General features: G+C 44.2%; 1 protein-coding gene across 1 annotated transcript; it reads left to right on the top strand.

Annotated features, from left to right (window-relative positions):
- On the top strand, positions 1-27,893 carry LOC149317878 (intestinal-type alkaline phosphatase-like). Its single transcript, XM_089507439.1, has 9 exons — positions 1-116; positions 7,055-7,229; positions 9,738-9,910; positions 11,777-11,911; positions 14,290-14,359; positions 17,082-17,216; positions 18,006-18,197; positions 20,700-20,816; positions 26,318-27,893. The coding sequence occupies exons 1-9, from the start codon at positions 3-5 to the stop codon at positions 26,602-26,604; spliced, it is 1,398 nt and encodes a 465-aa protein (XP_089363565.1). The 5' UTR covers positions 1-2; the 3' UTR covers positions 26,605-27,893.
- The last annotated feature ends 73 nt before the right edge of the window (positions 27,894-27,966 follow it).

Below are 27,966 nucleotides of genomic sequence, written 5' to 3'. Positions count from 1 at the left end.
GCATGGGGGTCCCCACCATCTCAGCCGCCCGCATCTATAAAGGCCAGATGGCAGGAGGCTCCGGGGAGGAAAACATATTGGCAATGGAGAAATTCCCCTACGTCGCTCTCTCCAAGGTATTTTTATTTACTTATTAGATTTCTACCCCACCATTCTCTCAATATGGGAATCATTGAATCATAGAATAGAATCACAGGATCCTAGAGTTGAAAGAGACCCCAGGGGCCATCCAATCCAACCCCCTTCTGCCATGCAGGAGCTCTCAATCAAAGCATCCCCGACGGATGGCCATCCAGCCTCTGTTTAAAAACCTCCAAGGAGGGAGACTCCACTACACTCCGAGGAAAAAGTGTGTTCCACTGTCGAACAGCCCTTACTCTCAGGAAGTTCCTCCTAATGTTGAGGTGGAATCTCTTTTCCTGGAGCTTGCATCCATTGTTCCATGTTCTAGTCTCTGGAGCAGCAGAAAACAAGCTTGCTCCCTCCTCAATATAATAATAATAATAGATTTATTTCTAGCCTGCCCAATCATGAAGAATCCAGGCGGGTTACAACAATAAAATACAACAAATTACAATAGAGTTAAAAAATCAAACCCTAGACCTACCCCCCCCCCCCAATTCCCAGTACTAAAACAGAATTAAACAGTAATACAGTGGACCCTTGTTATATGCTGGGGTTTGGTTCCAAGATCCCCCGTGTATAACAAAATCCGTGTATGCTCAAGTCCCATTAAATATAATGGCAGAGCAAAACGGTGTCTCTTATAAAAAATGGAAAATCAAGGTAAATATATACTTTTTTGGAACATTTTCAAACTGTGTATGCTTGAATCCGTGTATAAAAAATCCGTGTATAAGAAGGGCCGACTGTAATATTAAAACATTAAAAACATTAAAAACATTAAAAACATTGAACAAACAAAAAATAGGCAGAAACATTGGCGGGGGGAAATAGACAGATGAGGGGACAAATATTTCTATATCTGGGGAGGGTAACTAGGTTGGAAAGGCCTGCCGGAAGAGATCCGTCTTGAGTGCTTTCTTGAAAGCTGCCAGAGTGGAAATGTGACGGATCTCCTCCAGAAGGTCGTTCCATAGTTTAGGAGCAGTAATAGAAAAGGCCCTCTGGGAGACAGATGTTAGCCTAGATTTTTTTGGCTGTAGTAGATTTCTTCCAGAGGACCTTAGTGTGCGGGATGGACAATAGGGAAGAAGGCGTTCCCTTAAGTACTCTGGGCCCAAGCCATGTAGGGCTTTAAAGGTAATCACCAACACCTTGTACTTTGCCCGGAAACTAATAGGCAGCCAGTGCAGGGACTTCAAGACCGGTGTTATATGGTCATTCCTAGAAGTTCCCGTGATAAATCTGGCTGCCATATTTTGTACCAGCTGAACTTTCCGAACTTGGCACAAGGGTAGCCCCAATTAGAGCGCATTACAGAAGTCCAATCGAGAGATTACCAGTGCATGTACTACTGTTTCCAGGTCCCTCAGCTCCAGGAAGGGGCACAGTTGGCGTATCAGACGAAGGTGATAGCAAGCGCACTTGTCTGTCGCATCCACCTGAGCTGTCAGTTGGAGCGACAAGTCAAGAAGCACCCCCAAGCTGCGAACAGAATCCTTCAGGGGAAGTGTGACCCCATCCAGAACTGGCTTACACAACTCCATTCCTGGATTCGGGATTCCTATAGCAAGTACCTCTGTCTTACCTGGATTCAGCCTGAGTCGGTTTTCCCTCATCTAGTCCATTACCGCCCCAAGACAGGCATTCAGAGGAGAGATGCCATCCTTAGTCACTGCTTCAGTCCGAGACATAGAGAAGTATATTTGGGTGTCATCAGCGTACTGATAACACCCCGCCCCATGTCTCCGGATGATCTCTCCCAGTGGCTTCATGTAAATGTTGAATAGCATTGGGGACAGAATTGCATCTTGGGGGACGCCCGATTTGAGGTCCCTCTTGGCCGAACAGCTGTCCCCAAGCGACACCATCTGGAACCTGCCCGAGAGGTAGGATCGGAACCACCGCAATGCAGTGCCTCCAATACCCAACTCTCTCAGGCGTTCCAGAAGGATACCGTGGTCAATGGTATCGAAGGCCGCTGAGATGTCCAAGAGCACCAGCAGGATCACACTTCCCCTGTCGATGCCCAGACGGAGATCATCGACTAAGGCGACCATGGCAGTCTCAACTCCGTATCCCGTCCTGAATCCGGTTTGAAATGGATCCAGAAAATCCGTTTCATCCAAGACTGCTTGTAGTTGATTGGCAACCGCTCTCTCGATCACCTTGCTCAAAAATGGTAGTAGTGAGACTGGTCTGTAGTTATTTCTATCCAGGGGGTCCAGGGAGGGCTTTTTTAAAAGTGGTCTAACTACTGCCTCCTGAGGGATGCATTAATTATATTTTTCAGCATCTCCATGATTTTTTCTCCCCCCTGGATAGCCAGCCAGGTTGGGCAAGGGTCGAGAGGGCAAGTCGTCTTTTCAAACTACAGAGAAGCTTGTCCACATCCTCAGTACTTACTGACTCAAATTGATCCAGTCTAACAGTAATGGCGGAGGCACTGGATGCCTCTGTAGTTGTCTCTGTCCTCAAATTGGCATCCAAATCAGCTCTTATCCGAGAGATTTTATCTGCAAAATGATCATTAAAAGTGTCACAGCAGGCTTCAGAAGAATCTAATAATGGGTTCTGGGTAGGAGGTAGTTGGGTTAGGTTCCTCACTACCCTGAACAGCTCAGCTGGATGAGATTTTGCAGATGCAATAGATGCAGAATTGAAGGACTTCTTAGCTGCATCTATCGCCACTTGATAGGACCTAAGAAAGGTTGAATGAAGTGTCTTATCGGATATGAGTTGAGTTCTCTGCCACTGGCGCTCTAGTCGTTGTCCAGCTCGCTTCATTTGTCTAAGATCTTCTGTATACCATGGGTTATCAGCCAGGTGTCCCCCATCCTATATCTGTGCATTTCATTTTTCTACCCTAAGTGCAGTACCTTACATTTCTCCGTGTTGAATTTCATTTTGTTAGCTTTGGCCCAGCTTTCTAGTCTATTCAGATCATTCTGAATGTTGATCCTGTCCTCTGGAGTATTAGCTATTCCTCCTAATTTGGTGTCATCTGCAAATTTATAAGTATGCTCCCAATTCTGTCATCCAGGTCATTGATAAAGATGTTGAATAACACTGGGCCCAGGACAGAGCCCTGTGGGACCCCACTGGTCACTTCTCTCCAGGATGAAAAGGAGCCATTGCTGACCATCCTTTGGGTTCGGCTGGTCAACCAGTTACAAATCCACTTAACAGTTGCTTTGTCTAGTCCACATTTTACAAGCTTGTTTGCAAGTATGTCATGGGAAACCTTGTCAAAGGCCTTACTGAAATCAAGATATACTATATCCACAGCATTCCCTTCATCTACAAAGCTGGTAATTTTATCAAAGAAAGAGATCAGATTTGTCTGGCATGACTTGTTTCTCTGAAACCCATTTTGACTCTTTGTGATTATGGCATTGCCTTCTAGATTTTCACAGACTCTTTGTTTAATGATCTGCTCCAGAATCTTTCCTGGGATTGATGTCAGACTAACTGGAGGATAATTGTTGGGATCCTCTTTTCCCCCTTTTTGAAGATGGGGACAACGTTTGCCCTCCTCCAGTCTGCTGGGACTTCTCCTGTTTTCCAGGAGTTTTCAAATATGATTGCCAATGGCTCCGATATTACATTTGCCAGTTCTTTTAGTACCCTTGGATGTAGTTCATGTTAGAAAAAATAAACTCTTTGTTATGGGTGATGTCTCGTTCTGCCGGTGGTTCTGAACTGGTACCAACTGGAACAGATGCAGTCTTCTTAGCTACTCAGGAACAAAGTAACTTCAACACAGATTTTCACTCAAATGAGGGTGTATTGACTTTGTTGCTATTTACACTTTACAGCAGGCTACTATACATCTATACTCTTTCAGAGTCCATGCTAGAAGCTTGAACGTGACATCAGTCTTTGTTCTCTCAAAAGATCAACCTTCCCACCAAGTGGACACATCTCTTTCCCATGAAGTCACCACACTACACAAAAGCATAACAATAATACATTTTGTTTATATTATGTCTCAGGCAATGTCCTTGAAGACTTGTTCTTCCAGGCCTAGGCTTTCTGGCCTGCAACAGGAACCATTTTAAACCTTAGTTAACCATTGACACATCTGAACATTTTCAATACAAATTAGAAATATATTTTAACAGTTCATCTGGTCCTGGAGACTTAAATTCATTTAGATTAACAAGGTATTCCTCTACTATCTCTTTACTTATTCTGTGCTGAAATTCCCCTATTCTGTCCTCTGCTCCATTATCCTCAGGTTGAGCACCCTTTTCCTTTTCTGAGAAGACTGAAGCAAAGAAGGTCTTGAGTAATTCTGCCTTTTCTCTGTCTTCTGTTAGCATTTTGCCATCTTCTCCACGCAGTTGCCCTACCCTTTCCTTCTTCTTCCTTTTGCTGCGGACATATCCATAAAAGCCCTTTTTATTGTTCTTAACCTCTCTAGCAAGCCTGAGTTCATTCTGCGCTTTAGCTTTTCTGACTTTACCCCTACACATGCCTGCTATTTCTTTGGATTCCTCTTAGGTGATTTCCCCATTTTTCCATTTCTTATACATGCTCCATTTAAAACTTAACTCAGTTGAAAGTTCCTTAGTCATCCATCCTGGTTTCTTGAGACTTCTCCCGTTTTTCTTTCTCACTGGAACTGTCTGAAATTGTGCCTTCAGTATCTCTCTTTTGAGAAACTTCCATCCACCCTGAACTCCCTTCTCTCTTAGTATTCCTGACCATGGGTTCACCCCCAGAATTTCTCTAAGTTTACTGAAATCCGCTCTCCTGAAGTCTAGGATGCGTGTCTGACTATGCCTGGCTTCTCCTTTCCACTGTATAACAAACTCCAGGAGAACGTGGTCACTTCCACCTAATGATCCCACCACTTGCACCCCATTAACCAAGTCATGTTGATCTGGAATCTCTTTTCCTGGAGTTTGCATCTATTGTTCTGGATCCTAGTCTCTGGAGCAGCAGAAAACAAGCATTCTCCCTCCTCAATATGACATCCCTTCAAATATTTAAACAGGGCTCTCATATCACCTTTTAACCTTCTCTTCTCCAGGCTAAACATCCCCAGCTCCCTAAGTCATTCCTCATAGGGATTCATGCTTTCCAGACCCTTCACCATTTTAGTCAGCCTCAGGCTCATTCACACTGGTGGCATTGCTCCGGAAGGAACTGGGCCAATTTGGGGGGCTCCCTCCCGAATCTCTCCGGAAGCAAGTGCTGACTACCAATTAGGGGCATTTTAACACGAATGCCCTCTTGGAGAATTAGGGTTTAAGGTGAAGGTGCCTGGCTGTCAATCAAAATTAGTTCCGCGATGGTCATAGGTGACGTTTCCAGCACTGATAGGAGCATCAGAAGTGTGCTTTCCACCCCCCCTTTTTTTTAAAGGACTAGGCACCACTTGTCAAATTTAAAAACCTCTGGGGTGTGTGTGTGTGTGTGTGTGTGTGTGTGTTGTGGGCATTTGGTCAGTGTTGTAGGTTATGATCTGCCCTTGGCCCCATTTTCAACCCCAAAATGCAAGCTAATGCATCCTGTATCCCCCACTCCTTGCCACCCCAGAATGCCTCATACACAGGTAACAACAACAACAACAACAACAACAACAACAACAACAGTATTAATTCCTCAACTTGGAATGCCAGAAAAGGATGCATTTTTTTTTTTTGCTCTCCCTAGGCTACCCCTGAATTCCTAGCAAAAGCTGTATCAATTTGTCAATTTACATAATTGGAAAGAGAAGCATTACATTCAATTGGTAACATTCATTCGCAATCCAGCAGTCATTCCAAAGGAAAGAATAGGCTGCCCTAGCAAAAGCTATAACAGTTTGCCAAGTTGCAACATTACATTCGATTGGTAACATTCATTCGCAATCCAGCCGTCATTCCAAGGGAAAGAATATGCGCATGGAAGAGAAAAATAATTTTTAAAAAATACACATCAAAGGGAAAAGGTCCCTGATGGATAGGAGAGGCTTGTCTTGCTCTGCGCCCCCCGACCTGCCCTGAATTGACCCTGTCAGTCACCCCCTTTTTGCCTCCTCTCACCCTTTGCCTCCAGATCCCCCTTTTCCCTTCAGCTCTTTCCTCCTCCCCCTCCCCTTGGATGAGGGGAGGGAATGCTCTGACCTCTGCCCACCCTCTGACCTTAATCCCTCCCTGAATTTGCCCCGATCGTGATCGAGGGCAAGTTCAGATTTAGTGGAACCCGGGTCTTTTCAGAAAAGACGGATTTTAGCCCGATTCTGGATACCCCGGGGTAAGGGGCATTTCCTTGTGCAAGCCTTGACATGGATTGTGACAGAATTGGGCCCAATATGAACTTCACGTGGAAGAATCGGTTTCAAAACTGGTGTAAAAGGTAATGTGAATGGCCCCCTCCTTTGGACACACTTCAGTTTGTGAACATCCTTTTTGATTTGCATTGCCCAGAACTGGATGCAATATTCCAGGTGGGGTCTGACCAAGGCAGAATAGAGTGGCACTATTACTTCCTTTGCTCTAGACGCTATACTTCTATTGATGCAGCCTAGATTGCATTGGCCTTTTTAGCTGCTCCATTGTACTCTTGACTTATGTTCAACTTGCATTCTACTTGGACTCCTAGATCCCTTTCACATGAAGTGTCCTTAAGCCAAGTGTCCCCCGTCCTATATCTATGCATTTCATTTTTTTGCCATAAGTGCAGTACCTTACATTTCTCTGTGTTGAAATTCATTTTGTTAGCTCTGGCCTGGCTTTCTAATCTATTAGGGTCATTTTGAATTTTCATCCTGTCCTCTGGGGTATTAGCTATTCCTCTTGGTGTCATCTGCAAATTTGATAAGCATACCCTCTGTTCTTTCCTCTAAGTCATTGATAAAGATGTTGAATAGCTCTGAGCCCAGGATAGAACCTTGTGGGAACCCACTGGTCACCTCTCTCCTTCTCTTTTCTCTTGCCAGACATATAATGTCAACCGGCAGGTGCCCGACAGCGCTGGAACTGGCACTGCCTATTTGTGTGGGGTGAAGGCCAATGCAAAAACCCTGGGTGTGAGCGCTGCAGCTGTCTACGGCAAATGCAACACCACCTTTGGGAATGAGGTCCATTCAATCCTGCACCGCGCCAAGCTGTCAGGTAGGAGAAGCAGGGAAGAAACAGCCCTGGGGGGGAGAAGGAGTTCATGTTTTGATTTGGAATACACTCCCTCGGAGTGTGGGGGAGTCTCCTTCTTTGGAGGTTTTTAAACAGAACCTGGATGTAAGTCAAAGACTTTCATAGTTGGCATCCATAGTTTTTTATGGTTTTTTGGGGTTATGTGACCATGTTCAAGAAGAGTTTATTCCTGACATTTCGTTGGCATTGATGCCGGCAAACCATCAGGAATAAACTCTTCTAGAACATGGCCACATGGCCCGAAAAACCGACAAAAAACTATAGAGCCTGGATGGCCATCTATTAGGAGTGCTTTGGTTGTGTATTCCTGTGTGGCAGAAGGGGTTAGACTGGATGACTCCAGTGGTCTCTTCCAACTCTATGATTCTATAAGCCCATGATTCTAAAAGGGATCAATAATAAAAAATAATAAACAGAAGCTTGAGTTGGTATTGTCTGGGAGAAAAAGAAATCCAGCCACTTCCCACACTTGGAAAGTAATTAGAAACTATATTGATTTATTTCCTTACTTTAGCCACAAACCTACACTGCTTCAGCACAGCAAAAATATCTGCCACTGGAGATACAGTATGCGTTCATAATGGAACCCCTATGCCAACATGTGCAGCGTAGGCGGAACAATCATCAATGTGCAGAGCTGACAAGTCATTGGAAGACTGCAATGCACGATGCACATTTGTTTGGTACTCTGTGTACTTTAATGCACAATGGTTCCTCATGCACAACTCTGGCGACACCAGCCCAGCTAGTTGTGACTGTGGCACATTGGCCAAATAAAAATCACTCCTCTTGTGTAGCACAACTGACACTGTCATACTGTATGTCAGACAGGAGGCTAGCTAGTCCTTATATCCTGCTTTTCTTGCAACTTGCTCATTATGCCACACTTATGTACTTATTACTTTTGCAATACAGTTGGCCCTCTACATTCATAGGGGTTAGGGGTAACCCTCTCTGAAAAATTCCTGAATATAAATAAATAGAAATAAAAATTGTGAATGTATTTTTAAAAAAACCAAGGAAACATTTCTCTAAGATCCTCTGGGTCCTCCAGTGCAACTTCATGGTCAGTTTCTGCTGGAAGTGGACCATAGAGTTGCATTGGAGGACCTGGAGGTTCTTAGACAAGTGTTCTCTCAGGTTCTCTAGGAATTCTGCCAGAGGTTGACCATAGAATCACCCTGGAAGACCTAGAGATTCCTAGAGAGAACATATTAATCAAATTCACAAATCATCAGAAACCAGCGAATGTGAGGGACTGATTGTCAATTAGTTTCTGGGGGCTGTACAAGGGGTTGGTTATTACCTTTAAAGCCCTACATGGCTTGGGCCCGAGTTACTTGCGAGAACACCTCTTCCTACATCTTAGAACATCTGGGAAGTTTTTATTAGAACATCATAATACCAGGTTAATGACAACCTCCCATAGGGCATTTACTGATGCAGTTTATGGAATAGCCTACCAGAAGAGATCCATCTTATCACTACCTTAGAGGCCTTTAAGAAGGCACTCAAAACGGATCTCTTCCAGCGGGCTTATCCACCAGACTCCTGACTCCATATAAAAGGTTAAGATGATTGCTCCACTTTTGACTATGATTGTTAGCTAACTGATGAATTGCTATTTTAGAGAACTAACAGGAATGTTGGTTAATTCAGTATTAGTGTTTTATTGATTGTATTTTCTATTATGTACCATTTTAATGATGTAATCCCACCTTGATCCGTGGGAAAGGCAGGAAATATAAATAAACTTTATTATTATTATTATTTGGCATTTTTACTAACTAGATAAGTAATGTATTGTAAATAGCTATGTTACTTGCAAATAATGCTGCTAGTGGCATCTTTGCTAATGGGACTGTGAATTTATTCCAGGTTTGAGTTGAGTCCACAGTTGCAAGAAGCCATCTGAAGTTCTGAATGCTAGTCCCAGAATAAGTTCAGCACCATGGATATCTTCAAAGTAAAACTGGGGCAAATTCATTGCCTTACTGACATGGGTGCTGCCAATGACCACATCTTAAAACGTGTTACTTCAAAGTTTTGGCTTCCAGGAACCCTTTGTGGCAGGATCATACTAAATCTTGAGAGGCTATGAGCATCTGAGATGTAAAGAGCCAGTGGCTTCCAGGTCAAGAGTGTGATGAATTAGCTGTGGGCTTTATTTCTGGCTTTAAAGCAGTGGTTCCAAACTATGCTCCTCTAAGGGTTTTGGACTTCAGCTCCCAGAAGCCCCAGCCCACTTGGCCAACAGTCTGGAAATCTGGGGGCTGAAGTTCAAAACATCTGGAGGACCAAAGTTTAGGAACCACTTCTTTAGAGGAACTATCCAAGGTCTCAAAGTTATTTTAAAAAAGGGTTCATAACCTCTGGATAAAACGCAGGGTGACTTCATTCCACCACTGATGTGGAAGCCATTGAGTACACTGATTTTGTATATCCATGTGTTTTTTATACCCCATACAGGTAAATCTGTGGGGATTGTGACCACTACCCGGGTTCAGCATGCCACCCCAGGGGCCTCTTATGCTCACTCCGTCAGCCGGGATTGGTATGGGGATGCCGACATGCCCAGGGACGCTCTCCGTGAAGGCTGCAAGGACATTGCTTATCAACTGGTGAACAACACCAACATCAATGTGAGTAGCTACGTCTGCAGAGGGGCAGAGATGCAGGATTGAGTCTGGCTTGGATTCATCTACTGCAGTGGTTCCCAAACTTGGGTCGTGCAAGTGTTTTTGACTTCAGCTCCCAGAAGCCCCAGTCAGCTTGGCCAACAGTGAGGCATTCTGGAAGCTGAAGTGAAAAACATCTGGAAGACCAAAGTTTGGGAATCACTGGTCTATTGTGAGGATCCATGAGGGTCAGCATAAGTTGGAAGCCACTTGAAGGCATACACCACCAATAATAATAATAATAATAATAATAATAATTATTATTATTATTATTTAGCGATATTAAGAATACCTTCTCCATTTTATTCTACATCAGTCTATCAGTAGGAATACTTGCCACTTCAGGTAGAATCAGTAAACCTGTGGCCAGATAATCTTCACCAAATTTACAACTGCTGTCTTCCAATATGACCAAGACATTAATCGGATAAATAGGCCATAATCTTATCATGACTGGCTTAGAGCTTTTAAATGCCTGGCTCTATTGCTTTCTTATCTTTATCAGTAATCGCAAAATAGAGTCAATGCAGATTTTGTTCCTGAGGGGTGGGATTCCTTGTGTTCCTCTTTTGCACAAAGATATGCTCCGATTTATTGGTGCCAAAGCAAATACCCTTATCTGGCAATGATGTTTCTAACGGAAGCGTGATTTGAAGTTGATATCGATTGCAGTGTGTTAATAAAAGACACACTGACAGAATAAACATGGCACCATGCTGAAGGAGGCATCTGTCATTCACACTGAATGTGCTGAGAGCCATCCTTGTTGCATGGCCGCAACATCTGGCAATAACACGGTGGTATTTAGCTATCAAGGCTAGTAGCCAATAACACACTTCATTTTTAGAGAAGGTGGAATAAATCACAACTGCTGCAGAGACTACAAGATGACACAGTGCCTTCAAGCTACAGGAAAAGAGATACCTGACAACAAGAGCTGTTCAATATTGGAATATGCTGCCTTGGAAAGTGGTGGCGCCTCCTTCTTTGGAAGTCTTGAAAAAGAGGCTGGATGGCTATCTCTCAGGATGCTTTGATTGTGTCTTCCTGCATGGCAGAATGGGGTTGGACTGGATGGCCCTTGGGGTACCTTCCAGCTTTAAGATGCTTTAAGTCTTTGCTGGTGGAGTTATGCATTGATTGCCCTGTGCAAACCTGGTGTTGAATGGAAACATTGCACAACTTGTACATAGGCAACAGACGTAAACTTGAATGCCAATCAAATGCACAGCTGCATTGGCATGTACAACTCTATCTCTGAAAACCTGAACTGAGGAAACATTTGCACTGTAGAAATAGTACAGTTTGACACCACTTTAACTCTCATGCCTCCATCCTACAGAATCCTAGGATTTGTAGTTTTTGGAGACACCAGCACTCTTTGGCAGTGAAGGCTCAAGACCTTGCAAAATGACAAATCCCATAATTCCGTATCATGGAACCAAAGCAAGTGGTATCAAACTGTTTTATTCCTAAAGTGTAGATGCACCTCCTGACCTAATGTGAGCATTCTGCATCAGACAAAAAAAAACATCCAGCTGTTTCCATAGAGGAACTTACACTTCTGTAAGATGCTATTCTGGGCAGTGTGGAAATCTATCATGCCGAGCAGTTGACACAGAATAAGAAGACATGGGCAAAATACAGAATTTCCAGATATGTTCCTCTTGCCACTAAGTCATTATTATTTACACCTTCTTTGTTGCCTTATTAAATAAGCTTTTTAGCATTTTGTAGGTTCCTGTTATTCAATCGTTGCCCATTAGTGTGATCTTGAAGAATTGGCAGGGCTAGATAAACAGTCACAGTGTCCTGTCCTCTTCTTGGCAGGTGATTCTTGGAGGAGGCCGGATGTACATGATGCCATGGCAGACGCCTGACCCGGAGTATCCAAATGATCCCAAACAGAACGGAACCAGGAAAGACGGACTCAACCTCATCGAGAAGTGGCTGAGCAGCAAAGAGGTACGGATGGTGGCAAGGGCTGAGATGAGGGAGGGATGAAGTGGGGATGAAGGTTTACCTTTGGGGAATGAAGGAGATTGGAAGAGAATGAGCACTGGGCAAAATCAGCAGAAGCCACCCACTTGGGAGGAGTGTCCACACTGTACAATTGCAGCAGTTTTAATCATAGAATCATAGAGTTAGAAGAGACCTCAAGGGACATCCAGTCCAACCCTCTGCCATGCAGGAATACACAACCAAAGCACCCCTGACAGATGGACATCTAGCCTCTGTTTAAAACCTCCAAAGAAAGAGCTTCCACTACATTTCAAGGGAGTGTCTTCCACGATCAAACAGCTCTTACCATTTGGACGTTCTTCCTAATGTTTAGGTGAAATCTCTTTTCCTGTACCCCGAATCCATTCTTCTATGTTTTAGTTTCTGGAGCAGGAGAAAACAAGCTTGCTCCATCCTCAATGTGACATCCCTTCAAATACTTAAACAGGGCTACCATATCACCCCTTAACTGTCTCTTCTCCAGGCTAAAGACACCCAACTCCCTAAGTAGCTCCTTATAAGGCTTCATGGTTTCCAGAGCCTTCACCATTTTAGTCGCTCTCCTTTGGACACATGGCTCCAGTTTCTCCACATCCTTTTTAAATTGTGGTGCCCAGAACTGGACACAGCGTTATTCCAGGTGGGGCCTGACCAAAGCAGAATACAGTGGCACTATTACTTCCCTTGATCTAGACATTATACTTCTGTTGATGCAGCCTAGAATCACATTGGCCTTTTTAGCTGCTACATCACACATGTCCAAATTGTGGTCTACTAGGACTCCTAGATCCCTTTCACATGTAGTCTTGTTAAGCCAGATGTCCTCCCTCCTATATCTATGCATTTCATTTTTTTTTCATCCTAAATGCAGTATCTTACATTTCTCCCAGACAACATCTATACACAGAGAAGAGAAGGTTAAGAGGTGACATGATAGCCCTGTTTAAATATTTGAAGGGATGTCATATTGATGCTGGAGCCAGCTCCAGAGAATATGACCCAGAGCAAGGGATTCAAACAGCAGGAAAAGAGATTCCAGCTTAACGTTAGGAAGGACTTTCTGACAGTCAGAGAGGTTTAACAGTGGAACACACTCCTTTGAATTGTGGTGTAGTCTCCTTCTTTGGAGCTTTTAAACAGAGTTACTTTTTATTGTAATGAGAAATGGGAATTACAGTTTGAAACTGCCAGGTTTGCAAAAGTGTTTGAATAAAATAAAATTCTTCAAAAAAATAAATAAAAAGAGGCTGGATGGCCATCTGTCTCAGGGAGCGCTTTGACTGAGAGTTCCTGCATGGCAGAAGAGGGTTGGACTGAATCAGGGCCCTTGCGGTCTCTTCCAACTCTAGGATTCTATGATCTGTACAGGAATAAAATACACCTTTAGTTTTTGGTGGGTTTTTGGGGCTATGTGGCCATGTTCCAGAAGAGTTTATTCCTGATGTTTCACCTGCAGTATGTGATGATGATGATGATGATGATAATAATAATAATAATAATATTTTATTTATAGCCCACCTCTCCTTGTGGATCGAGATGGGTTACAACAAACAGAATAAAAATAAAATACAATATACAAGTAAAATTCACGTTTCTAATGAATTCTCTACCCCAACCCCCTCCCAATCATAAAAAGTAATACACTAAAAACAATAACAATATAAAATAAATGACAATATAAAATACTAATTAAAAGTATGCCAGCCTTCTCTCAAGATGCCAGCCACAGATGTAGGCAAAATGTCAGGAATAAACTCTCCTTGAACACGGCCACAGAGCCCAAAAAACCCACAAAAAACTATGGGTGCCAGCCATGAAAGCCTTTGACTTCACAAAATACTTATTGTGGGGCTTTAGTAACTGGTATTCGGTGGTATGCTTTGGCATTAGGGAGATGTACCTGTGTGCATGGGTGTGAGTAAATACTCTCCCCCTTATTTTTGTCTTTGGAGTTTATCACATGGGAGGAATTTCTCTTAATTTTGAACGAAAAGAAAGTGGGGCCAGAACGCATTCACGCGAATTCACTAGTTCAGAAAATTTACGTGAATTCGAATTGCGTTCGAACTGATGTCCCATTGCCCGAAAATAGCTTACCATTGCTTGAAATTGCATGTGACCACCTCTCTCGCAATAACATGAAACCCCAGGATTACGTTTGGACTGACTTCCCATTGCCCAAAATTGTGTGTGGTAGTCTATCACGCAATAACATGAAACCCTGTGATTGCGTTCGGATTGCCATTGGATTATACTTCCAATTTCCCTTGTCTGATAACGTCCTTTGTGACACCTGTGCTGTCAATTCCTGGCCTTTTCAGACCTTCTCTCTTTGTTTCCAGGGAGCTCACTATGTTTGGAACAAAACAGCCCTGGACGCCGTGGATGAAAACACAACAGAGTACCTCATGGGTGAGACCATAGTGCATAGTATGGGCTCTCTTTCATTACCCCTGTTGAAAGGAAGGGTACAGTCTAGTGCTCTGACAAGTTACTGCTTTGGACTGCAATACCAATAAGCTCCCAGCCTAACATGGCCTCTATGGTTCTGCCTGGGGGATTCTGGGAGCTGCAGCCTTAAAAGAAAATAAATTTTCCAAGCCCTGAGACACATCGAGGCAACAGAGTGTAACTTACAACCATGGAGTTATATGGCTGTTGCAACGTCTCTGTCTTATTAGTGAATTGTGACATTATGCAATCTAATGCACAAAGTGTACACTCATGCACCATATGTATTCACAGTGAGCAATAACATTGCATACTCAACTCCACTTCTACAATCTTGAATGTACGCATGCATAAGGCAATAACAGGTTTCCAGCCACTTTAAATACATTTGAAACATGTTCTTATTTTGAAGATATTAAAAGATTCTAAAATAAGGCTGAAACCTTACATCATGCCTGTGAAGTGTAAACCTACCTCCACACAGTCGTTGTGCTATGCTCACTTTTACTGAATACCAACACTATGTAACTGGCTGGGTGTCTGCCAATGTGGTTGCATCTTTTCACATGATGCAAAGAGGAATGTGCAGAGGCTGTTTTAGCAATACCAAGGAAGCAAATGATACCTTGAAGGCACTGACAAAGGGCCATCATCCAAGAATACACAATTGCATGACCGGCATCTTGTTGAATGGTCCCTAGTAGAGTTTGTTGTTGTTGTTCTTTGCCTTCAAGTCATTTCCGATTTATGGCAGCCCGAAAGTAGACCTATCATGCAGTTTTCTTGGCAAGACTTGTTCAGAGGAGGTTTGCCATTGCCTTCCCTTGAGGCTGAGAGTATGAGACTTGTCCAAGGTCACCCAGTGGGTTTCATGGCTTAGCTGAGAATCAGACCCTGGTCTTCAGAGTTGTAATCCAACACTCAAACCACTACAACACTCGGATCTCCCTAGTAGAGTATTAGGTGTTGAATGGTGAGTCAACCCATAGGTGAACTCAGTTGATTCATTGGCTCTACATAAGGGTGCATGAAATAGCTTCACTTGTGGGATATTACTTACACAACCATGAATTGAATACAACTGTTACACAATGGGCAGAACTGCACAACTGCATGCACAAGGGAGCTTGCTCAAGTGTATGCCACCAACCCATCATGGAACTACCAAAGGGATGCTGCCAGGAGTCACGAGACTATGTTGATGCTAGCATTGCTATCGATGGGATCTCCCAAGTCAGATGGGTTTTGCCAAGGATTCAACTCAATATGCCAAGAAAGCCACTGGGTAGCAGCAGTAGGATCTCTCACGCTGCTACCACACTGCAGAATTAGTGCAGTCCGACACCTCTTTAACTGTCCTGGCTCCATCCTATGGACTCCTGGGATTTGTAGTTTGTTGTGGCACCTGAGATCTCTGACAGAGAAACTTAAACATCTCACAAACCTACAGACCCTAGAATTCCATAGCACTGAGCCAGAACAGTTAAAGTGGCATCAAACTGCATTATTTCTGCAGTGTAGATGTGGTCTCAGAAACAATGGCTGCAGCACTTTATCTAACTTTTTTTTTAGTACTGTGCAGAAGGAGCCACCAGTAAAGCACTTTTGAATATGTTTGTCATGAAAATCCTATGATGGGACACTCAAAATGAAGCATCAGATAAATGCTGGAAGGGAAGACTTGCAGGCCAGAAGGCATTCAACCAGCTATGGCAGAAGAGCAAAGGCAACTATGAACAGTAGTTAATAGGATTTCTTGGAGGTCTTTCATTCTCTATAGTTGTTATGGTTGCATGCCTTCAAGTTGCTTCTGGCAGTGTGGTATAGTGGTTTGAGTGTTGGACTATGACTCTGGAAACCCAAGTTTGAATCCCTTCTTGGCTATAGAAACCCACTGGGTGACTTTGGGCAAGCCACATTCTCTCACTCTCATTGGAAGGCAAAGGCAAACCCACACTGAACAAATCTTGCCAATAAAACCTCCCTGATTCAATTTAGAGTCACCGTAAATCAAAGAAATGACTTGAAGGCACACAACATCATCAACAACAACAACAACGACATGGTGATCCTATAATGAGATTTGTTTTTTGCAAGAAACCCCTGTTCAGAGGGGGCTTGCCTATGTTTTCCTTTGAGGCTGAGAGAGTGTGACTTGCCCAAGGGCACCCAGTGGGTTTCCATGGCTGCATAGGGATTTGAACACTGTTCTTCAGAATCATAGTTCTGTGCTCAAACCACATTGGCTCTCCTTTCATTCATAGAATTGCTCTAATTTGAAGCTGACTTGATGGCACATAGCCAAAACAACAACAACAACAACAACAACAACAACACGTTTCAAGATATATCCAGAGGTAGTCATGTTGGCCATACAGCAAAATACAATAACATCCAAAATCCACCAAACACAGATACTTTTACTGGGTCAACCAACATGCACAAAAACACAAGCCAGGATGCTCATAACATACTGTGGGCATGTTATGATCACCACCTGCTCCTAGCCTGACTAATGCTAACACTGATGAACTATCTGTTTCTGACGTAACAAACAGTGATAATGAGTTAGCCATTTCTACAAAGGTTTCCAAACCTGGATTAAACAACAGGATTGTGTGCCTTCATCTTTGTTAGAGTTGCTACGCTAATGACCCTCTCATCTTCCTCTCAAATCTTTCAGGACTCTTTGAGCCAAAGGACATGACGTATGAGCTGAACCGTGACAACAAGACAGACCCCTCCATCGTGGAGATGACTGAGAAGGCCATCCAAATACTACGCAGGAACCCCAGGGGCTTCTTCCTCTTCGTGGAAGATGAGTATCCTCACCGGTTATTGAAAGTGAGGTCACTCAATTGCCAGCATTGTGTCTATAGGGCAGCAGGGGCATCACTAAGGATGTGTGTATGGATTGTGTGGTCCACACTAGGTGATACCCCAAAGTGAGGTGACACCACTGCTCCCCAAACATCTATCTTTTGTCAGAAACAGGCTGTGGAATTCGCCTGTGTCCTTTTAAAATGCTGAGCAAATGATGTGAGGGGGTTGAGGCTCAGTGGGAGCATAAAGAAGAGACCCCCCCCCCAGGTTTAAATTATTTTTTTTAATTTTAATTTTGCTAGTTGTTTAGGTCACTTTGCTGCCTTGAGTCCCTATATTGACAGACTGGATAGCCTTTATGGTCTCTTCCAACTCTTCTATGATTCTGTGAACCAAAGATAGGATTCAACATCAGCCAACCTGACCACTAAACCAGCATGGGCAACTGTGGTGGGGCCACTTTGTTCCACCTGGGGATGGGCACCCCAGCATGGCCTATGTGACTAGAGATAACTGACTTCACCTCTGGTTTTGTTTTTGGACAATCTTAGGGATAGGCGGTTTCTAAATCACTGTCTTGGATATGGTTGGGAAGAAAACTGCTGCATTCTGTCAAATAAGCAGAATCTCCATTTTTTTAAAAAATTGGGGAAATTTTGAGGGCTTCTGTGGCTAAAACAGGAGCATGAAGTCTGCCATGGACCACACCTTCCCAACATCTACCCAAACCACTGTGACTGCCCAGTAAAAGGGTTCTTATCTGCTGTCTCTCTCTGTCCTTCACGAGGCAGGATTGACCATGGGCACCACAACGGGAAAGCCAAGCAAGCCCTGATGGAGGCTGTGATGATGGACCGCGCTGTGGAACGGGCTGGCAAGTTGACCGATGCCTCTGAGACTCTCACTGTGGTCACGGCTGACCACTCACATGTTTTCACCTTTGGAGGCAGCACACCACGTGGCAACAACATCTTTGGTGAGTCAGGTGGTGTTAGATGGTAGTTGCTAAGCCCTTGAAGGAATTATCCTTGTCCCAGGGGCTGCCAGAGGGAAGGAGAAGGAGGGATGCTGAGATGGGAGACTCTGGCCCTGTCTGCATGTGCCAAATAATACAGTTGGTCCTTCATATCTATGGATTTTTTTATCCATTGATTCAACTATCCATGCCTTGAAAATATTCCAAAAATTAAATAAATTCCAGATAGCAAACCTTGTTTTTCCCATTTTATATAAGGGACACCATTTCACTATGCCATTGTATTTAATGGCTCTTGAGCATCCATGGTTTTTGGTATCCATGGGGGTCCCTGGAACCAAACCCTAGAAGATACCAAGAGTCCACTGTATGCCCTCTGACTATCAGTCTTCAGTCTGGATAATTCAGGGCCCAATCCTTGGTTCTGGTGTGAACTGTCAGGATAATGTCCTGCCAATTCAGCACCAAACTGAGGTATACCACCCTTAAAATGGATTAATAAAAGGCAACTTTTGCTCTGGATCATCTAGGAAAATCTGGAACCCTCCAGAGCAGCACAAGGTAGCTGTTCACAATGTGTCCTTTTGTGTCACTTGCCACTGCTACCTCTGGCACAAGTCACTTCTTCTGAGGTTGGAACAAGGTGCCCAACCATATGTTCAATGCTGGCACCTCATTCCTGACCTCAGATGGGGTGACTTGCACCTGCAGTGGTGGGCAGCACAATGAGATGTGCATGGAGCCCTGGTGGCACAGTAGTTAAATGCCAGTACTGCAGCCACAAGGTTGTAAGTTTGATCCCAGGCAGGGCTCCAAGGTCCACTCAATCTTCCATTCTTTTGTAGGTTGGTAAAATGAATACCCAGCTTGTTGTGGGCAATTGGTTTACAGATTGTAAACCACCTAGAGTGCTGAGTTCACTGATAAGTGGTATAGAAATGTAAATGTTATTGCTATTGCTATGTGAGCAATTATCTGGCTTTGCTCCGGAGTGCTCAGGTAACTGGGAGACTGGTGGGGCAGCTTTGGGACCAGAATACATCAGGCTGTTCCTAGAATATTCTGACCTGTGTGAAAACTGGATTATATCTACAGTGTGGATGCAGTTTCAGAGGTCTTTTTAGTTTTATTTCCTCACAATGGTTCCTGAATCCTCTGGAGGTAGCATCACCATGTTTTTGTCCCTGTGAGTGTTTTTGTTGTTGTGCCTTCAAGCCGTTCCTGATTTATGGCAACCCTAAGGTGAACCTATCATGGGATTTTCTTGGCAACATTTGCTCAGAGGAGGGTTGCCAGCCATTGCCTTCTCCTGAGGCTTAGAGTGAGACTTACCCAAGGTCACTCAGTGGGTTTCATGGCCAAGCTGTGAATTAAACCCTGGTCTCCAGAGTCTCAGCCCAACACTCAAACCTGCCCAGGCTGTTTTTGACTGCTGTGGCATCAACAACACAAGTCCTGCCAGCAATTTTGGAAGCACCCATTTTGCCACAGCATTTTGCCACAGAGGGGAGCTAAGGCCTAGCTTGCCATGGAAGCAAATTTCCCCACCCTTGCACCCTCCAAATATATTGAACTACAGTGAGCCAGCATTGTGTAATGGTTTGAACACTGGACTATGATAAACCCACTGGGTGACCTTGAGCAAGTCATACTCTCTCAACCTCAGAGGATGGCAATGACAAAGCTCCTCTGAAGAAACCTTGCCGTTAGTCACCGTTAGTCAGAAATGACTTGGAAGGCGCACAACAACAACAGCCAACTCCCATCAGCCATAGTCCAGGCAGTGGCATCACTAGGATTGGTGTCAGCCCGAGGCAGGTGGCCACCCCACAAGAGACAACATGGGGAGAGAGTGGGAGGAGAAGAGGAGGGCAATGGAAGGGGAAGTGGCAGCGGGCAAGAAGAAGCCCTCGCCGTTCAACCTCCCCCTCCTGACCGCCTTGCCAACCTCTCTGTCCTGGTCAAGTGGCCTGACACAGCCACCCCTGCCCCTTTTGGTAGCCAGGGAGGCTCTTCTGTCAGGCCATGGCAGCCACTGGTGGGCATGGTCTGCAGTTGCTGAGTGTTCCTGCGTGGCAGGGGGTTGGACTGGATGGCTCTTGGGGTATATTCCAACTCTAGGATTCTATGACTCTAGGCAGATGATGGTTGCAGGGATCTGAGCCCTGCCAGTCCTGAAAAGTGTGTGGCACCCCACACCACCATTGGTGGAGGGCAGAAGCACCCTGACTGGCCAGGAGTGTGTCTTGGGTCAGACAGGGAGTAACCTTCTCACAGGGTGTTCACCCCCCTCTGAGGTGTAACTCAGTGTGGTTCATGTCCCTCTAGTGACGCTTCTGAGCCATAGAATCATAGAGTTGGAAGAGACCACAACAGCATCCAGTCCAACCCATTCTGCTATGCAGGAACTCACAACCCAAGTGCCCCTGACAGATGGTCCCACGCATTTTGGATAAGGGAGACTCAACTATGTTGTATATGTGACTGACTGTGTGTTCACAGGCCTGGCACCCAAGAGGGCGACAGACAAACGCTCGTACACTAGCATTCTCTATGGGAACGGACCTGGTTACACCCTCAAGAATGGAAGCCGTCCAGATGTGAGCTCTGTGGCCTTCGGTGAGAATTTCCTCATTTTTCTGTGATATATACCATATCTTGATTTCAGTAAGGTCTTTGACATGGTTCACCAACCAACGTCCCTGACGCCAAAAAACCCAATGTGTAAAAACAAAAAACCAAACTAAAGGGTTCTGCCCAAAAAAATGTATATAGAATATAACTGAGTGAAATATAACCCACTTCCAATTAACAAATACTTCTGTATAGAAATAAGGGATTAAATAAACCCTGGAGCAGAGAAGCCAGTAAAATTTCTAAAAGGGTATAAATACCCCACTGACCATTGTTGCTTTTGAATTGAGCACAGACACATTGTGGGAGCTGATGATGAGCAGATATATTATATTTTGAATGGCTGCAGGCCACTGAGGAAGACTGTTGTCGAAACGTGTCTGGCCTTGAGTGTTTAATATCATTTTATGATTTTATTTTTGCATTGGCACAACTTTTAGTGGGGTATTGTTACCCTTTTAGAAACTTTACTGGCTTTCTTGTTCCAGGGTTCGATTACTCTGGCCTTGAGTTTGGATATTTTTTATATATTTATTCTTTGCTCATTTTTCAGTGGGGTATTTATAGTGAGCCTCAATGTGAATCCTGTCAACTCACTTATTTAGTGAACTCTCCAAAATGAGGAGCCAGTAAGGATTCAGTTCGGAAGCCCATGGGAGGGGCTCCAGTGAAAGCAACCAGGTGTAAAAATACATGAACGTTATGATGTGAATTTGCATCGCTCAGTCCGCACTCACCCTGGTTCTGAGCAGGAAAAAAACCCATTTGAGAAATGCCTAGGAGTCCTAGTAAACCACAAGTTGAGCACAAGTCAACAGTGTGATGCAGCCGCTAAAAAGACCAATGCTGTTTTAGGCTACATCAATAGAAGTATAGTGTCTAGATTGAGGGAACTAATAGTACCACTCTATTATGCTTTGGTCAGGCCTCACCTAGAATACTGTTCTGGGCACCTCAATTCACAAAGGATGCCAATGATGAACTGGGGGATGACTAAAATGGTGATGGGTCTTGAAACCATAAAGCCCTATGTGGGCTGGATATCTTTAGCTTGGGGAAGAGAAGGTTAAGAAAGGATATGATAGCCCTGTTTAAGTATTGAAGGAGTGTCATATTGAGGATGGAGCAAGCTTGTTTTCTGCTGCTCCAGAGAATAGGACCCAGAACAACGGATGCAAGCTACAGGAAAAGAGAGTCCACCTCAACATTTAGAGGAATTTCCTGACAGTAAGAGCTGTTTGACAGTGGAGGACTTTGCCTCAGAGAGTGATGGAATGTCCTTCTTTGAAGGTTTTTCAAACAGAGGCTGGATGGCCATCTGTTGGGTTTGCTTTGGTTGTGTCTTCCTGCATGGCAGAAGGGGTTGGACCTGATGTATTCTTGCATGCCAGGGGGTTGGACCTGATGGCCTTTGAAGTCTTTTCCAGCTCTATGATCCTCTAGTTTTTCTGATCCTCCTCCCATGTACCCACGCACGCCCACACACTCTTTATGAAAATGAGGTTATTCGGATGGAAATCGAGTTCTTATCAGGAGCAGCTGGTGCTATCAGAGGGCATTACCATTCCCATAAAAATCCTGCCCTCTTCATGAGATTTTCCTTTAGACTCCAAATCTCTAGCATTTCAGTAACTTAAAACATCATTAAACATTTAGAAATACAGTACAGGCTTCCAAAGAAAAGGGGCAGCAGGCAAAGGGAATGTGAGAATGTGAACACAGCATTTCTGTGTGCAAACCATTTCCAATGTCTCATTGTCTGCAGTGCCAAAATGTATTTGTTTAGTTTGCAACCTGCCTTTTTCCCTGGACAGGACCCTGGGTGGCGTACACACCTTTAAAAAAACCCACAATTTTAAAAACTGCCAATACAAAAGTTCAAATACAATTATTATTATTATTATTATAATTATTATTCCGCTTAATCACTTGGAATCCAAGCGGATTACAACAATAAAGGAGGATACAGTTAAAATTCTAAAACCCCTATCCTTCCCCCCCAATATAAAAACATAGTAATACTAAAAAGAGATTAAACCAGACAGATATTAAAACAGTAGTATACAATCACAGTTAAACTCAATGGAAGATTTGTAAAAAAAGAAATGTATAGCAAGGACCAGATAGGATGGAAAAAGGGATGGAGAAAAGGGGAGAGAAGTGGGGGGGGGGGAGGCAGGAAAACAGAGGTGGACCTAGTCTGGAAAGGCCTGCCGGAAGAGATCTGTCTTAATAGCCTTCTTAAAGGTTAAACTAATTTTGATTTAAAAACACCTGTTAAAAACACGAAGTAAGAGAGCCAGCATGGTATAGTGGTTTGAGTATTGGACTATGACTCTGGAGATTAGGGACTTTATCGTACTGGCCCTGAAATGGGCCCAGTGCGTTCTAAACATGCGCGGGCACGGCGCACACGGAATGGGATGGGGCCAAGAACCCCATTTTACTGCACAGTGGAACGCCGCCTTTGCTGCCAGGCATTCCAGTTGTGTGTCCGTTCCGTCCCAGAGGGCGCCATTTCTGAACCCTCTGCACCAGGTGACACCAACTGCAGCAACACCAGTGCTTGGCCTTATTCTCTGTACTGAAAGAACCCTTCAACAGTGGAATGGACAGCCTCCAAGGGCAGTGAACTCTCCATCCTTGGCATTTTAAACACAAGCTGGATGGGCATCTTTCAGGAGTGCTTTGGTTATGTCTTCCTGCACCGCAGGGGGCTGGAATAGATGACCGTTGTGGTCATCTTTGAATCTGCAGGAAACTGAAACTGGGAACTGCTGCATGCAAAGCAAGGCAATTGACCGCTGAACCATGCCCCCAGCCAACTTGGCACAGACGGTGCCTGTGGGTTGCCACACCCTGGCAAAGCTGCTCTGTTAACAGATTGGCACTTCTTACCAGTTTGGTTTCTGACTTTTGGCCTGGAGGCATTCTTCTCACATCCTTGTTTGGCTCCAGATTAAATTTCACCTGGACCATGTTGGCTGGAACTTTGAATCCAGGAAAGGGCTTGGGATCAGGTTTAGGGCTCAGGGCTCACTGATATCAGTGGTTGAGAGCTAAAGGAAACATCCTTTAGCTCTCAACCACTGATATCAGTGAGCCCTGAGCCCTAAATCCTTTAGTTCCTTTAGCTGTCACTGGGGTGCAGAGTTTTGCCTTGAGAATGAGTGTGAGCCATATGTAGGGTTGCCAACCTTTTTGCTCTCTCTGCTCCTCTGGCTTTGAACAGCAACATAGTGTAGTTAGAGAAGTTTTGCTGACCATTTCTCTCCATGTTAAGAAAGCTTTTGAGTCTCTTAATTCAATCTGAACCACAATTTTCAGCAGTCCTAGCTATCAAAGTCCTATAGTGAGGAAGCTGGGAGTTGAAATCCAACAACATCTGGAGAGGCACACAGTTTCTACCCCTGTGTTAACTTCTTTCTCTCTCGCTGGCTGCAATCCAACATCCCCACAGAGTCATGTAAATATCTTCACATGGAGATATGTGACATGAGTGCTGTGCAACCCTCATGCAGAATAACATTGTACAACACAAATCAGTGACTAGGTGCCATTTCACATTGCACAACCTCAGTTACAAATCATAGGATGCACAGCCACAATGCAAAGCATAGGATGCCCAAGAACAATTCATACTGTGCAAATGCAACACACAATGCCCAGTTCACAACTTGTAAAGGCTGGGTACTGCTGAACATGCTGTTTGTGCAGCTCTACTTCTGTCTCTATAGGCAGAAGACATCTGTTGCACAATTGTAGCCTTGGCCCTTCATGCCTAATATGCCTTCTACATTGATACCAGCCATGTGTTAGACCTCAGCTGCAAGCACAGCTTGGGACTCCTGCATATAGTGGCTGATAGATCCAGATGTTCAACTGGAGCAATTCTTCCAGGACCTGCTGAAGCAAAACTGTAGAGGTTGCTTCCCCTTCTATTCTCCTCACCACCTCACTTCCTCAATCTCCTCATTTTTCTCTTAGCATCAACATTTTATATGTTACTTGAGTAACTGAGGATGCATCTGCATTACATTTCTTTGAAGGAGAGCCCTGCTGAAAATCCACTGGTCTCAAGTACAGTAGGGACATCTAAGCAGCTCTCCCCAGATTACAAATGCCAGAATTGCATGGGGTGGAACCATGGCAGTTAAAGTGGCATCAAGCTGTTTTAATGCCAGAGTGCAGATATACCCTGAGTGAAAATGCATTAAGATGTTTAAACGTTTCACAACTGCAGCATGGAAAATGAGCTCATGTGCAAAGATGTTTGTGTTGCTGCCCATTGTACTACACTAATTACAAGGTTAAGAGTTGGTATGTAGAGAGATCTTGTAGCATGTTTGAGACTAACTGAAAGTTGGCAGCATGAGCTTTTGTAGACTTAAGTCTACTTCCTCAGATGCATTTGGTACTATACATGCATCCATAATATTATGCAATGGCAGGGTGGAGCCATGCACACACTGAGAGAGACCCACTTGTATGTTTACAGTCTACTTCTTCAGATACAAGGTTAAGAGGTGAGATGATGTTGTCTTTGGGACAACCCTGACTCATGGCAACCCTGAAAATGTTCAGGGGTAGCTGTATTGGCCATTTAACAAATCCAAACAAAAACCCAGCAGTGATACTTTTATTGTCCAACCAAAATGCACAATATCCTTGTTGCAAGCTTTCGAAGCTCCATAGGCTTCTTCATCTGTGAATGAGACGTCTCCAAGCTCCCCTATGCTCTGTCGCTCTGCTCAGGTCCTGTAGCCTCAGGCCCATAGCCTTCCCAATTGAGTCTAAATATTTCAAATGATATATTGAGGATGGCGCAAGCTTGTTTTCACCTCTTAACCTTTTCTTTTTTGGGTTAAACTTACCCAGCTCCCTAAACTATTCCTCATAGGGCATAGTTTCTAGACCCTTCACAATTTTGGTCGCCCTCCTCTGGACACGCTCCAGGTTGCCAACATCCTTCTTGAATCGTTGTGCCCAGAACTGGACACAGTATTATTCCAGGTGGGGCCTGGCCAAAGCAGAATGGAGTGACACTATTACCTCCTGCGATTTAGACACTACACTCCTATTGATGCAACCTAGGATCCTATTGGCATTTTTAGCTGCTGCATCACATTCATGTTCACCTTGTGGTCTACTAAGACTCCTAGATTCCTTTCACATGTATTATTGTCAAGCCAGGTGTCCCTCATCTTATATCTGAGCCTTTCATTTTTCCTTCCTAAGTCCAGTACCTTGTATTTCTCCCTGTTGAAATTCATTTTCTTAGTTTTGGCCCAGCTTTCTAATCTGTTTAGGTCATTTTGAATTCTGATCCTGTCCTCTGGGGTATTAGCTAATCCTCCTCATTTGGTGTCATCTGCAAATTGCTACATGTGCTCTTCCATGTTTTCCCCTACTCTTTGTTTATGCCATTCCTTCCTCTGTGAGATTCTAACTTTCTTCTCCTTGCTCTCTTCCTCCTGTGTCTCTAGATGACAAGGACTACCAACAGCAGGCGGCTGTCCCTCTCAGCTCGGAGACCCATGGTGGAGAAGATGTTGCCATCATGGCTCAGGGCCCCATGGCCCATCTCTTCCATGGCATCCGGGAACAGAACTACATCGCCCACGTCCTGGCATATGCCAGCTGCATCGAGCCCTACCATCAGCAGCCGGAGTGTCCAGCACCTGAAAACAGATCTGGCAGTCCGGGCCTCTCACGACACCCTCTCCTCTTTCCTGTTGCTCTTTGGCTGGGACTTTTCTTCCTGCAACTGTGATGATGAAGAAGATTTGCCGGCTGAAATATTTTTCTTCTAAGTGCCTTCTCTGGACATCACCTGGAAGGGTCTCCTTGTCTACTCCAAACCAATGGCACCTGGGGACTGCCATGTCAGTGGCAAGTGGTGAATGTGCTCTGGATTTTAGGCCAAACTTTAAATGAGTTACCTAGGGTACCGTATTCCACCAAACAGATTCACAGAATCATAGAGCTGGAAGGGAGTGCAAGGAGTATTTAGTCAAGCACTCTGCCATGCAGGAAAATACAATGACAGCATTCCTGAGAGGTCACAGAATTATAGAGTCAAAGAGATCTGAAGGGTGATCCAACCCCCTGCCATGCAAGAAGACACAGTCAAAGCACTCCCAACTTATGCTCATCCAACTTCGGTTTAAAGACCTCAGAAGAAAGAGAATCTGCTCCCACCTGCCACTGAGGCAGTTTGTTCCATTGTTGAACAGTTCTTACCATTAGGAAGTTGTTTCTACTGCTAAGATGGAATCTTTTCAGCACCTTAGACATATGGAGCTGATTCACTGTCACCCTCTGACAGAGTAGCCACCAGCTTCTATAGCCCTGGACATTCCTGAAGGGATAAAGGAATGTGCATTTACACACACACACACACACACACACCACACGTATGCATGTAGAGTGAGGTTTCTTTCATATAACTGTATGTACATGTATGATTGTTCTCTTCCATTGTGCTCCGCAAGGTCAGCTTTCCTGGGATAAATAAATAATGACACCACTTTTAAGACAGGGATGCAAACTTTTGATTGAGAAGATTCTGACTGCTACAAGCATCCAAGGGAAAGAAGCTTGGAATATACATAGACACACACACATATACACACACATATACATACAGTTGGCCCTCCACATTTGACTTGTGTGACTTTGATTATTGGTGGATTTGATTACTATGTTCCCTCTAGGAATCTCTAGGCCCTCCAGCGTGACTCTGCCATCAGTTGACCATAGAGTCACACTGGAGGACCTAGAGATTCTGGCAGATATTGACCATAGATAGTTTTTTGTGGGTTTTTTTGGGCTATGCAGAGTTTCTTTCTGCTGTTTCGCCAGCATCTGTGGCTGGCATCTTCAGAGAATGCTTTGCCTGGAAAAATTTGGGTGTATATATACTGTGTGAGCCTGGGAATGCAGGAGGGATTTGCATCTGTCTTGTTCTGTGTTGATGGCTGGCCTCAGGCTGGGAGGCTAATGCAAGAGAGGATTAATGCCTGCTAATTGGTGATTAATTATCTGCTGGGAAAGCCCCTGACTCTGAATAGTTTTCCCATTTGCATTTGCTGAGTCCTTATTACAGGGGCTTTCCCAATAGCTAATTAATCAC

Source organism: Sceloporus occidentalis, unplaced genomic scaffold (genome assembly GCF_023333645.1).
Source record: "Sceloporus occidentalis isolate IW3139 unplaced genomic scaffold, rSceOcc1.0.p SCAF_2, whole genome shotgun sequence".
NCBI lineage: Eukaryota > Metazoa > Chordata > Lepidosauria > Squamata > Phrynosomatidae > Sceloporus > Sceloporus occidentalis.
Note: the sequence above shows the minus strand (reverse complement) of the source record. Positions and strands in the feature narration are given on the sequence as shown.

Bases quoted from the DNA above. Each gene is read 5' to 3' on its own strand.
- LOC149317878 (XM_089507439.1), top strand. From the start codon at position 3: ATGGGGGTCCCCACCATCTCAGCCGCCCGCATCTATAAAGGCCAGATG. The intron at 9,911-11,776 runs GTGAGTAGCTAC...TCTTCTTGGCAG, and splicing joins TGAACAACACCAACATCAAT to GTGATTCTTGGAGGAGGCCG. The intron at 17,217-18,005 runs ATGAGTATCCTC...TCTGTCCTTCAC, and splicing joins CTTCTTCCTCTTCGTGGAAG to GAGGCAGGATTGACCATGGG.